This window comes from Pleurodeles waltl, chromosome 6 (assembly GCF_031143425.1).
Source record: "Pleurodeles waltl isolate 20211129_DDA chromosome 6, aPleWal1.hap1.20221129, whole genome shotgun sequence".
Taxonomy (NCBI): domain Eukaryota; kingdom Metazoa; phylum Chordata; class Amphibia; order Caudata; family Salamandridae; genus Pleurodeles; species Pleurodeles waltl.
Window position 1 is genome coordinate 1,524,691,461 of NC_090445.1, and position 13,573 is coordinate 1,524,705,033.

At 42.8% G+C, this 13,573-nt stretch overlaps 1 protein-coding gene across 1 annotated transcript in view; it reads right to left on the reverse strand.

The window, feature by feature from the left end:
• Positions 1 to 8,888: 8,888 nt before the first annotated feature.
• LOC138301787 (taste receptor type 1 member 1-like) overlaps positions 8,889 to 13,573 on the reverse strand; it is a 38,141-nt gene continuing 33,456 nt past the window's right edge. The window contains exons 6-7 of the mRNA XM_069242291.1: positions 12,733 to 12,853; positions 8,889 to 10,394 (exon numbers count right to left, since the gene is read on the reverse strand). Of these exons, the coding sequence (XP_069098392.1) occupies positions 9,463 to 10,394; positions 12,733 to 12,853 (1,053 nt within the window). The 3' untranslated portion in view covers positions 8,889 to 9,462. The remainder of the gene's footprint in view (positions 10,395 to 12,732; positions 12,854 to 13,573) is intronic.

Consider the following 13,573-nt stretch of genomic DNA (forward strand, 5'->3'; position numbering starts at 1 on the left):
CATGGGCACTGCAGGGGCCCCCGTAAGAGGGCCCCACAAAGTATTTCAGTGTCTGCAAAGCAGACACTGAAATACGCGACGGGTGCAACTGCACCCGTCGCACCTTCCCACTACGCCGGCTCCATTCGGAGCCGGCGTCCACGTGGGAAGGTCGATTTGCCCTGGGCTGCCGGGCGGCCTTTTGGCGGCCGCCCGCCAGCCCAGGGCAAATCTCAAAATACCCTCAGTGGTCTTGTGACCGCGGAGCGGTATTTTGACGGGGGAACATTGGCGGGCGGCCTCCGCCGCCCGCCAATGTTAGAATGACCCCCATAGTTTTAAAAAAATATGCATAATTTTATAAACTGGTACAACTGTACGAAACTACTACTGTCACTTTGCAGTGGTGCAAAAGATGGACCGAATACGTTTTGCTACTTGAGTAATGTGAACTGAGCAAAATAGTTTCAAGCCAGTCTGTTTCATACAAATATTCATACAAAAGGAAGACAATGCATGATTCCATATATATATGTCGTGGGTTCCTATAAATCGTTTCATTCTTGTAAAATGGAGATTAACTTGCTTCATAGGTTAGTGCTGAGGGATGAAGAATGAAATTAGGAATGAAGGCTGATGAGTTAAAAGGTAATGGGCGAGGAGTGAGGATTGAAAAGTAAGGGAGAAGTGGGGAGTATGTCTAGGGTAGTGTTGCTGCCCAGACAGTACTGCCAGAAATTCAAGTCAACATAGGTGACGGTAAAGCTACAGTATGGAAAGGCCAGGTCAATATTCAGGCACAGAACACAACAAAGGCTGGACATCTGAGCTGTTCGGTGACAGAGCATGTACCTGGTGGAGACAGAGAGACAACTAGCACGTGATGAGATGCATTATAGCAGGAGTGAGGAACGCCAGCCAATAAATGGCACAGAGACAGGATGGCGTCCATTATGTCATAACACAGGTTGGACAGGGACAGCTGGCTATGGCATCTACTCTTCAGGGACACGATATGTTGGAGAGGTTTGAGTTGCAGACATTGCCTGGGAACAAGCTGCCTGTCTCCACTTGGACCAGGGCACCTCTCCTTAGCACCATCAACCTCATTCACTTCATACGATTCCAAGCAAGTCTTACTTTCTGCAAGACCTCGCAGGAGGCCTACGTGGACTGTGACGCTTTCTGGGGATGGTCACACCGCAGCCAGGAAGACTACTACGTGATTTCCATTCTTCACTTCAGTTGTTAGATAGTTGGTGTTAGGATGGCAGTCAGCTAGGGGCACATAATTTGCACTCATGCATTCCTCCGCTTGAGGTGATTAGGGTGTGAGTAGAGATAGGATGATGGCTGCCTTGGGACATGGGTGGGAGGGTGTATGGTAGGAGGCTGGATTAGGTTGCCAGGGCGACAAATAGTGTAGTAGTAGTTTTCCCTCCTTGACCTTGTTGCAAGTGGATTTTTCTTATATGAATATTATTGAAGTCTTGTGTCATGGTGCATTCACAACATTTTTTATCAGGACACTATTTCTCATCCAGCCAATGTCATGTGAGGACACAGAGTGTCATGCACTTACCCATTAACTGTGTTGTGTGGAGATGGTGTTTCTCCTCTCAAGATGGAATTCTGCCATTCTTGAGGATTATTGAGGCATGGGTGTATTCATGAAAATAAGCACTGCAATGAGTAATGATCAGGCAATCCATGGCAAATTTTTATTGCATGTTGTATTTTTAGTTAAATCTGTTCCGTGGCCCTTGGAGGTGCCTTTGGTACTTGGGTGCGGTTTAGCAGCCCCATGATCTTTTTGAAAGCCCTCAGTTATATAGAATATAGCATTGGCATTATTTTCAGTCTTGTGGTCTCTGGCAAAGGCAATGTACTGTGAAACTAACATGAGAAGGGTGTTAAGGACTTGCAGCTAGATTTTTCAAAATGTAAGCTGGGCCATGGCATGCAAACAACTCACAGGACCTGATATGCACACAGGCAAGGGAGTGCCACACAGCCAGCAGACTATTGTAAGGGGGTGATTGCAGTTCAAATGCCTGTACTTCCGTTGCATCCTAGTGACAGTCAGCAAGTGCTGTATTGTCAATTCCATCTGATATATTGTAAGAGCATAGGCTGTGCTAATGTTGTCAGTGCTTAGATATCTTTAAATGTGCTTGGGCCTTCTCTTCTATCTGGCGGGGGAGGGTGTGGTGGTTGCTAATGCCTTTTGGTGCTGAGTTCAAGGCTGGATTAACCATTACGCAAATTAAGCATGTGCTTAGGGCATCAAGGGAAGGGGTACAGCACAGAAATTTTCCATTGCTGGATTAACATGGACCATATGTTGCAAAACTGCAAATGGTGCTGCTGAACCAAGTTCTACAAAAAGGGGCTCCCACAATAAATGAAACAATTATATATATATAAATATATATATATATATATATATATATATATATATATATATATATATATATATATATATATATATATATATATATAATAATGAAAATCATATAAAATATTAATAATAGAGGTTAGTGACATACATTAATCTTGCGAATGCAACAAAATAGGAATCTGGTAACTGCCATAAGGTGTGAAGTTAAAAACATGCTCAGATCTATATGGATTATTAGCTGACCGACTGTGCACTTCACGAGATGAATTTGAAAAATATGAAGCAGCTACAAAGGAAATGCTACCAGATATTAATTACAAGGTAGCTCAAACTCGCAAATGTATCAGAAAGAAGCTACCCAATGATGAAGATGCTGCACCAGAAGTATACCTAAGCGCCAAAGATACATTTCGTATCACCACCTTTAACACCATTGTTGACAAACTTGAAACTGAGATGAAAAGAAGAGGAGAGATACAAAAAGAAGTAGCAGAGAGATGTTCTTTTCTGAGTGATGTGCCACTGTAATGGGTTCTTTATCTCCAAGTGGAAAAGATATTGGAATAATTCGATAGGCGCAGGGTTGAGCGGATAAGTGATTTATTTAGATTCTATTAAGGTTGGCTTTTTATCTCTTCTTATTCCACAGGGTAACTTTCTGTTACGTTCATCCAGTTCCCTTTTCTCTTTTCCAAGGCTCTTATCGCGGTCCTGTGTGGTCTGGTCCAGATTTGGAAGGGCTCCGGTCTTTCCCGTGTGGAAGCAGCCCAGGTTTCCCCAAAATAAAAGCAGAACGGAAAACAGGTAAGTGTAGAGGTAAAGTAAGGTCTATATAGGGTTAATAGGGGGTGAGAGGATAGGTATATGTGGGGTTTGTGGTGGGATAACCTTCATTCAATTGGTGAGCGTCACCTTCCCGTGAGTTTCCTAGGTTTTTCTCTCTTTTTGTGAGTTTCTCTCTCCTTTCTCTCTCTTGGGCTTCCCTGTGAGGTTAATAGTGGGGGGGGGGGTAGTTAGTGTGGCTGCCTTGGTATCACGGGGTCTCCCCTTCCTGGCAGGACCTCCCCTCTATCCTCCCCGTATTACCTTTTATTGCCGTTGTTCTCCTTAACCACTTTGGCAAGAACACCCAATTTCGGTACGAACATACCTGTGGGGGCCACGCCCCTCCGGGGACGTGGCCGGCTGTTCACTTCGGTAGGGGCGGGAGGCGCCCTGGGGTTTCTCTCCTTCTCCCGCGGTTCTCCTTTCGCGTCGGACTTCGTTCCGGCGCTCTTCGGCTCCCGGCTCCCACTTTCGTTTCGTCACGTTCCTCCAGTCTCCTTTGTCTCTCTGCTCTCTCCTCCGTCGGGTCCGTCGTTCCTTTCTTTTTCTTCCGCGACGCCTCCTGCGTCTGACGTCATACCCCGAGGCTCTCTCGAGTGCCCCGGGGGTATGTCAATTCGGCCCCTGTAGCCGTACTTGGACCGGCGTTGACGGACGTCCGGCTACAGCCACATTATGTCATTTCATAATCTACTGAAAGGCATTCTCAGTGTTGTCAAAAGCTGATTGATGCTTATCCAGAGAACTTGAACACTAAGGGCATCATTATGAGTTTGGCGGGCGGCAGAGGCCGCCCCCCAAACTCATTAGGTCAGAAGACATCCAGTTCGGTCTTCCACCCGCTGGCCCTGTTATGAGTTTCCTGCTAGGCCAGCGGGATGAAACAGAGTTTCTTCCCGCTGGGCTAGCGGGAAACGCCCCCACAACAGTGACGCCGGCTCATAATCGAGCCAGCGGCAATGTTGCAATGCAACAGGGCTGCCCACGGAGGCCCCTGCACTGCAAGTGCATGGGCAGTGCAGGGGCCCCTATTTCCACATGGGGTCCCTGCACCCCGCCTCTGCCACCCTTTTCATGGCAATGCAAAAGCTAGGGGACATGGGAGTCATAATCCCCGGATTAAGACCGCCAGTGAAAAAGTGGCGGTGCCGGCGGTCAGACTGTGGCGCTTTCGCCATGGACATAATGTAGGTGTTGGACTGTCCGACCGCCACCATGAGTCTGGCAGTCCTAAGACTGCCAGACTCGCAATAAGGGCCTAACTTCTCAGCTGCACTTAAGCAGTTTTATTCATATGTGCGTCATAAATTCAGTGCAAGAAAAAATGTAAAAACAAGATTCAGGCATGCTGAACTTTATCAAATGATTGTAGAATACAATATTGAGTGTGCCTTTTCAAATGTAGACATTTGCATTCGTATATTTTTAACATTAATGATCACAGATTCTTAGCTGGGTGTTCATTTTCTCAGCTGAACTATAATAATAATCCCAACAGAACAACAGTGCAACACGGCAGGCTGCATGCCTTACCTCTACTAAGTAGAGAAGCAGATGAGTTACATAACATCAGTTTTGAGGATCTGATAAAAGTCTTTGCAATTAGAAAAAGTAGGAGAAAACTTTTCGAATGTAAGTGGAAGTATACAAAAATAAACATTATGTTCCATCTTACTGTAAGTTTTTTGTTTCACTTTGAAAAATAAAATGTTTATTTTATGGTTTATTACTGTTTATATTTTGAATTAGATATATATGTGAGCACCAAAATGTTTTACATGCCTAAGGCCTCTAAAGGTCTTAATCAAGCCCTGGCTGAGTTGCTTCCTCCTGTTGCTGTCCCTGTAGTTGTAGCTGCACCAGCATTTGTCTGCATTCAAAATAAAGAAATGGCGGATATGTATTTCTTTCGTGTGTGTAGTGAGTCTGATCAGTATTTTTGCAGTCTTGACTTAGACCTGTGCATTTGGGTGTCTTTGTTGCTCACTGAAGGTCAATGTTGTGTTAAGTAATAGACCATAAGGTCCATTAAGAGCTGTTTTTCTAGTTTCCAGTTTTTCTTCTATGAGTGTAGTTGTGAGTGTGTCAGTCTGTGCACATCCAGCTTTTAAATGTGCATTTTTATCAATTGTCTTGATATTACCCGCTTTGAGCAGGTTGTACTTTTTATTGGTATTCTTACCTGTCAGGTAACTTCAGTTGCAACGTATTATAAGGCTGATTGGTATTACAACATAAAACAATGCAGTAGTACTGCTTCTGAAATAAACGAGGTCTATAGTCTTCCTCTGTTTGTGTGTTCTAAACTCCTCGTGCTGCCCGTTTCTGTACCACAACCTCGTCGTGCTGCAGCTCCATGTCTTGCATTTTGGAACACTTCAGATCTTGACTTATTTAATTTTATTAGATGTGCGTATGAGACTGGTCACATATTTTAGTGATCTATTACCAATTATCATATTCTTTTTTAAATGTATTATTTGTTTTGCAATGCTTGTTATGCTTATTTCAGTGTATATCGTTTTAGCACATGTAATATACATTTTAACATGCACCATTTATTTCAGAGCATGTCTTGATCACTTCAACACGTTATATTTATTTAAATGTGGTTCATATTAACATCAATATATGCCTTTTTCATTTCAGTGCACTGCACATTATCTCAGATAGGAGCTGCCAACACGGCCCTGGCTGGAGAAAGTCTTTCCTGGCTGACAGAACCCAGGCTGACTCTGTCCCCATCTCCCAGTCAGGCCTAAACATCTTTCCTGTGGTGTCTTCCCCAAACCCTACGCTCCTCAATGTATATGTCGGCCCTTGACAGCCTTGATTTGTTCCGTTGAATTCTGGTTACATTGAAGACACTCAGATACTGTATCCATTCTTCATCATCGGCTCTCAGGTCACAGTGTTTGTGTTGCCTTTGCACTTCATCTCTCATATTTACCAAATTGCCCACACCAGTTTTCTTCTTATTAAAGTTCTGCCTGAAATCCTTCCTTCCCTTCTTGTAGAAGGGTAGCACTGGTATTCCAAGCTGTAATGCCCTCCCTCCTGGACTAAGAGGAATGCCCTTTTCTGATGCCCACTGAAATAACTTCTCAACACGGTCAGTGCCGAATACCGCAGGTCACCGTTTTCTTGGGCTCAACAAGAGGAACCCTGTTTCTCATATTTTTCCTTATCCTTATTGGCTCCTCTTTCAAATCCCTTTGCCTGGCTCGTCATTCCATAAATTGCAGTGGCCCTATCCCCCATAGCAATACTGTGTATTTTCATAAACCTGTTCACGCTTTCAGATCAGCATCTTGACTTCTGCATATGTACCTGCTAATTTGGGGCTCTCATGCTGGTGGCTCCTCCTACCTGTGTTGACCTTTGACCTATTCTGAACTACCTGTCATGTTGTCTAGATCTGAAGACCCACCTCTTTAATCTCTAATCTGTTTACTCATCTGTTACCTTGAGTTTAGCAGAGAAAGGGAATGGGAGCTGTGCACTTTACAAGTTTCGAAAGCAATCAATCAATCAATCAATCAGTGACATTTTACCTCGGATAACTTGAATAAATGTGCTGGTTTGTGTGCAACATCTGTACAAGTCGTGTAGTATGTACATTGGAGCATTTGGTTTGGCAAGGTCCCAAATTATTCAACTTCTAAAGATATTAATGTAAGAAAGTTGAGGTCCCGTACTGACTAACTGAATCCTTCCATACTTCCTACTTAAGAGTAAATGTGAGCGGTTTGATGAGGAGAGATGTCCTTCTGAACACTTCTCATTTGCACTATTAGTTGGCCTGGAGATCTGACCAGGACTTCGAAGACATCAATTAATTGTTTGTCTTTGCTCAGTAGTTGTGTGGGAACTGATCGCTATGAGCTGGAAAAATGCGACTTCCACAGCTGCAGTTGAGTGAGTAAAACTAATGAAAACAATATACTATTTAGAATAGAGACAGATGAAGAGCATGTTTTTTTCACAAGGATCTAGAGTGAAAGGGGGGCTGTGGGGCTTTATTTGGAATAGTAGTAATAAGTAATTATAATGAGCTGGGAAGACCGATGCACCTAGACTTGTGTGTATATTTTCCACCGTTACTTTGGTCTATAGCTTAAATTACCAAAGCGTTTTAATAGTAAAAGGATAATATTGCTGCTATATTAAGACACTAGATTGGGGCAAAAAAGAAGCGTGGGTATAGAGTCATGGGGGATTTATTTTGCACCTATTTACATAGTGACCTGTTTAGCGACCCTCCCACTCCAGAACACCCCACCCTCGTTGGTGCATTCTCCATTAACGGAAGGAACAAGACCGTTATGTATTGTTAAATGCCTGAGGTAACTCTGGTGAGGATAAACCTTTGGAAATGCCTTGTTGGTCTAACTCACCTTGTAAGGATGGAGTGTGCGAGAAATTAACTAGCATCCCCTTTGACACCTGCTGCTAACAAGTTAGAGCGTCCCGCCCACACCGCCTAAACTGTGTGAATCATAGCGTGTGAACTAAGGTGAGAGACTCGTCAACATTTTCTCGTTCTCTTTTTAGGGTTTCTTGGGAATGCCCCACTGGTTGCCATGTCTGTGAAGGATGGATATGCAAATAGAACAACTGGGAAACAAGCTGGGGCCCAATCCTACCAAAAAATGAAGTCCGTTCCCTTGTTAGAAACAGAGTGTTATCAGGACCCTCTTTTTCACACCCCAATCAAGTAGAAAAGGCCGAAGATGATGAGTGTGTTCTTGAAAGACACAAAAGGAGCCCATGAAACCAAGAGCTAATAGCTAACGCAGGTTTAAAGAAAGATGCTGGACTTGGTGTGCACTGGGCTACTGCAGTAGTCATGGCTAGCAGCGTGGCAAAGTGGCAGGGGTGGGTGAACAAAATAAAATAAATAATTTTTAAAAAAACGTTACTTCGACACCGCCGTTCTTCAGGTCTCCGGCTGGACTGGTACAGGCTCCCAGGCTGCCCTGCAGCCAATCCTAATGCTTCTCTCATGATTGGCCAGAGTGCCCTGGCTTTGCTGGAAGCCTGGGCCTGCTGTCTCCAACCCGGCAACAGAGTGCTGGGTTGGCAGGAGCTCAGTGCGCATGTGTGTTTGGCCGGCCTAAGATGGTCGTCCAAACACACATGAGCACTGAGGGGAGTGCACATGACTCCCCCTCTGCCCCTGTCATCCCCCATGACCCAGCCCCTTTAAAAATAAAGCGATAATATACATTGTGTATTATCATTTTATTTTTAAAGTTTTACAGCTGCTGCTGCTGGCGGCCGTAGCGGAGGAGCCGCTGTTGTACTGCAGTACAGTATTATGTGCACAGTTTGAAAATGGACATGACAATGATTGATGCTGGTGGGCATTTTTAGAATCTGTGTAGTGTGGAGTATCAAGCTGATCTTTAACAATTGTGTCCTGTTACTTACCATAGCTTAGTAGTACCAGATCCAATTTATAAAAGGCGATGAACTGCCTGAATCCGAAATACAACAAGAATAAGCCATACCATATTATTAAAATAAATAAAATAAATATCAAAACTCGGTCTGGTTGATAAAAAAACCTATTATCCAGCACTGACCAAATACAGCATAGAGCTTGTAATAAACCCACAGCAAGTGCGTTTTAACGCAGAAAATTGCAGTTACAGAACCATACAAACAGACCAAATTGTTTTAGAAAATAGAAATTTTTAACTCAATATCATCAATATAGTAAAGCAGGCCAGTTTTTTACATATTTTAAATATTTAAATGGTACATTCATTTACTTTTTTTATTGAATAGGAATTTTTCATTGAATGAAAATATGATAGATAGATAGATAGATAGATAGATAGATAGATAGATAGATAGATAGATAGATAGATAGATAGATAGATAGATAGATAGATAGATAGATAGATTTATTGGGTGTGAAAAAAGACACACTTAATTATTTCTTTTCCAAGGATGACAGATAGGTTCCCCATGACCTCGGTGAGTCTTTTCTCAAACACAGAATCATCGCCATTCGTTCTTGTCTGCACATGATCAGGGAAATAATGGTAAAGAACAGCTAGGTATTTTGATATCATAACACAATAAAATTGAAGTAAATTTAGTGCACAAGTGGGACTGGACCTTTGGTCATCTAAGTGTTCCCTGTGTTGATCAGTTGTCGGAAGAGATACCGAATATATAATTAAGGAAAACTGATTCTGAATGTTTTCAGTAATATTGTCTGTGGATGTACCACTGTTCAACTTCCTTCAGGTAGGATCGCCACCACCCACTGTATAATTCTGAATACAGTTCTGGAAATAGCTCGGTGTGTTTTGTGCACGCCGGAAGAGCACTATATAGCACTTTGGTAAGAAGTAGCCTCCCAGCACCCCAAAAAGCCGGGCCAGGATACACAGTGCCAGAAGCAGCGTGCTTTGCTTTTCGTTCTCCCCCACGTTCACGGTGAAGAAGCAGACAAGCGTAAAGAAGTAGATAACAACAGTGATGGTGATGCTCTTGGCTTCATTGTAGGTCCTGGGGAAATCCTTCCCCATGAACGAGAAAAGAAAGCAGAGGCTGCTCAAGAGACCAGGGAAAGCATCCTGGGTAGCAACGGCCAATGAAGGGTCAGGCCCACACTTCAGGATGATGGTGTCTTTGAAGCGGTGGTCCAGCCCAGGGTGATGGCAATCCAATGCAAACAAAACACCACACAGCAGAACTTGAAAGGCACAGCTTAAGGCAAGCAGCAAGACCTGGCCTTTTGGTTTCATCCAGAAAGCAAAAGCCCTGGGTATTTTGGTCGCCATCTTGAAAATGCAGAAAATCTGGAATGAGCGAATAAACAGGCAGGACAGGAAGACAGTAAAGCTAACTGGGAAAAGCAGTAGCCTTAAAACACATGTAAGCCGGGTAGGCTTTCCCAGGAAAGTACATATGCTACAGTAGCTCATGGCAAGCAGAGATAGCATTAAGAAGCAGAGCCTTCCTCCTGCCGCTTTTACCACTGGAGTGTCCAGATTCCGATAGAAGATGGCCGCCACAAGCAGCACCAGCCCCAGCCCAACAGAAGAAAGGGTCAGTAGCCCCATGGAAATTTTGGAGTCCCAAGAGAGATAAATGGTGGTCCTCTGGTAACACTGTGAACTTCCTACTGGTGACCACTGGTCTAGCTGGCAAGGATGGCAGGCATCTGCATCTGCAAAGGGAAAGGTAAGAGCACATGAGTATCTTGTTTAGTGGAAGGAGTAGGGCCTTTGGCTTGATCGCTGACCCTATGATTCTACCCTCCGTCAATAACTAACTTGGAGAGCCCTTCCCTTTGCATAATGAAGTTTATGACGCTTGCCACTAAAACAAACCCTTCAGCTACAAACTACAAAGTAAGCTAAAACAATTGAGAACGTAACACAGATCTTAACTACTTGAATTTGGCTAGGCGCCATAATAACCTTTAGACAAAAAGAGAGCCATGTAAATATAGGCCTTTTACATCTTCCTGAAGGTTCTGTTCAGAGTGGTATCAATAGTAAGGGAGTTAGAGGACTGGGATACACTTAACTTTTTTGACTACAGTAATGATATATTTTAAAAGATGGTGGGACAATGTTAGCCTCTACCTACAGGAAAGTGCTTAAAACAGGATCTGTCTTATTATGAAGATCCAAAGGTGAACAGCTCGTCTTTCACCCAAAGCCCAAATTTCACCAGGGAATGATTATCCCACAGACAAACTGGGGATTCCTCAGCAGGACTGATAAGAGTGTGGTGCATCAGACACAGATCAGGTGACATGTAACATGTGGCTAAGTATGCCTCAGCTCTACAATATTTCCAGAGGCACCAGCATATATGGAAATCTGATATCCATGCCGCCCCTCTGCGTCTAATATTAGATGGAAGTGAGCTATGAAGTGAAGGGAACAAAAACTCCTGACAACTAGAGCAGAAACTGTTCTCTGTCAAATATTAAGTCAGTGGACGACTGTGAGACACATCAACATCGTTAGACAAAGGAACAGCCAAATAATATCTTCTTTGGGTCAGTTACAGAAAGTTTTAACTCTTAACCCATCCAACTGTGATGCAGCAGGTCAATGGACCTTCTAGGCATCTTCCACAAACTGTGATTGTTCTGGTGAAGATCGTTGAGGGTGTTTGACATGATGAGGCTTATCCTGGATCTCAAGTGCTCAACAGATGGATTCTTCAGGATTAGCCAGGCACATTCAATGGGAAAGAAGGGGAGTGTTGCTGCTGTAGTGCTAGCTATCAAACTATAAACCAAAAATCGTATCTAGGGGTCAACTTCTTCATCAAAGAGCATCAGTCTGGGAAAATGACATCATTCCCTGTGCTCCACTTCCATTATACACCAATTGAGAGGACTTAGAAGAAAGTTCATCCTCGGAGTAAGCGCTTTAAAAAACTTGGACATGTACTTTACATCTGACTTTATAAAGAGAAGTCCTAAATATCCTCTCCGGTACTACCTTGCCCTGAATTGAGAGGAAACAATTTAGTGACAGACTAAGGTCTACATTTTCCTCATGACTTATCAACCCCAACATAAGCAGTGTGAGAAGTTTCTAAGGCTTTCCTCCACAAACTTATTTTTGAAAGACTTTGCAATGTTTTTCAATTTCAGTGAAAGTTTCAAAATTTTGAAAAAATGACTTGAGGAAAAAAGTAAATTTAAGAGCAACCTGACCTGAAACATACACACCTAGAAAGACCCACCTTTAGGGTAAAAATGTTATTGCATAAAAAGATTGCAGTTGCGAAATTTGGCTAATGTGAAAGCATAAGTTACAATGCACAGAAGCCATTTTGAGAATCAGGAAAGTCTTGAACAGCTTTCATTTTGTGAATACTAGTGGACAGGCTTTAAGGAAAGGTGCATGCTCCCCCAATATCATTCCTTTTACGTAAGCATTAATGGGAGGTTTGTGTCACCTTGCAAATGTAGACTTTGCATTGCGACTTACTGTTATATTACTTGCATCACAAAATTGATCCAATGTCAGAAATCTGTCACTGTGCAAAAAACGGCAACTAGTTTACAACCTGGCTGGAATAAGTATACCTGGCCCACATTTTCTTAGAGTTTGTTCGGTAACCCAAGAACAGACGCTTTGCTCAAATTACCTATAAAAATAAACTAACAAGTACAAAGGTTCCTGATTGCTGGTCTTTAGAAATGAGGTGCCCTTGTTGTTTAAGTTACATTGTTTCACTTCCATTTTTAATGGATACAAGACTCTTAAAGAATTATGGACACTTCCACAAAGTGCCTGAGAAGCATTTGAAGGACAAACCAGCAAATTTTAGTTCTGCAGAAATGGTTTACACACATCTGGCATGTAATATTTTTACAAATAAATTAAAAAAGGTACAGAAATGCAAAACATACTATTAAAATCATACTACTGTAATTGTGTATGAGGCCTTAAGATATGTTAAAATCAAGCTTGCACCTCCAATCTAGGTATTAAAGGAAGAGAGAACCCTATTCTTGCTACTGATATTTTACCTACCACTACGGTTGGCATAGGTTCCCTCCGGGCACGTCAGACACAGGAAGCAGCAGAAGTGGGTCCCTGCTTGTTTCCGCCTTTGCCCAGGTGCACAATCTTCTGAACACATGGACACCGGGACCTGGGGATACAGGGAGTGCAGAAGCAACAGATTCAACCCCCGCTTCGGTGCCAAATGACTATTTTCAATGCTTATAAGGTGATTAAATGATATAATGATATTCCCTGTTATCTAAGGCGTATCCTTTAATGGGGCCACATTTGCTTTTTTAAATGTTGAAATGATGTTTGGCAAGTATGTACTATCTATATGATTTAATTATGGATTTTTTTTGTAATTATACCATGAGCACAGAGAATGATACAGTAATCTAAAACATAGGTATATCATTATATACACATTATCTAACAATGGGACCATCTAACACAATTTAAGTAATGTTGGGACTGAAAAATCCCTTGCATGCTGACAGACATCTACACTGTCCCATCTATAATGATGTCTGGATCCCTGATGTGAACACAGATCATGCTACTTCACCCTGACATAGGCCTGTCTCACAGATTGCGTGTTTTTGGATTCAGAAGGGCACCCAAAGCTCTACCCTCATACTGGTGAAAGGCTACTGTCTTTGCAATGAGTTAAGCAGCACAAGTGCAGTGGTGGTAGCATACCATGTAGTGATCAGTAGAAGTGAACAGGCCTTTTTACCTTTGTCACTGGTGTGAGGCTTACACGCTCACTTAGAGTTCTACTGCTGTGTGCTTAACTGCCTTGACTTACATTGGTTTGGTGTGTAGTCCTGCACAGTACAAGTGGTTATACATGTGCGGTGTATGT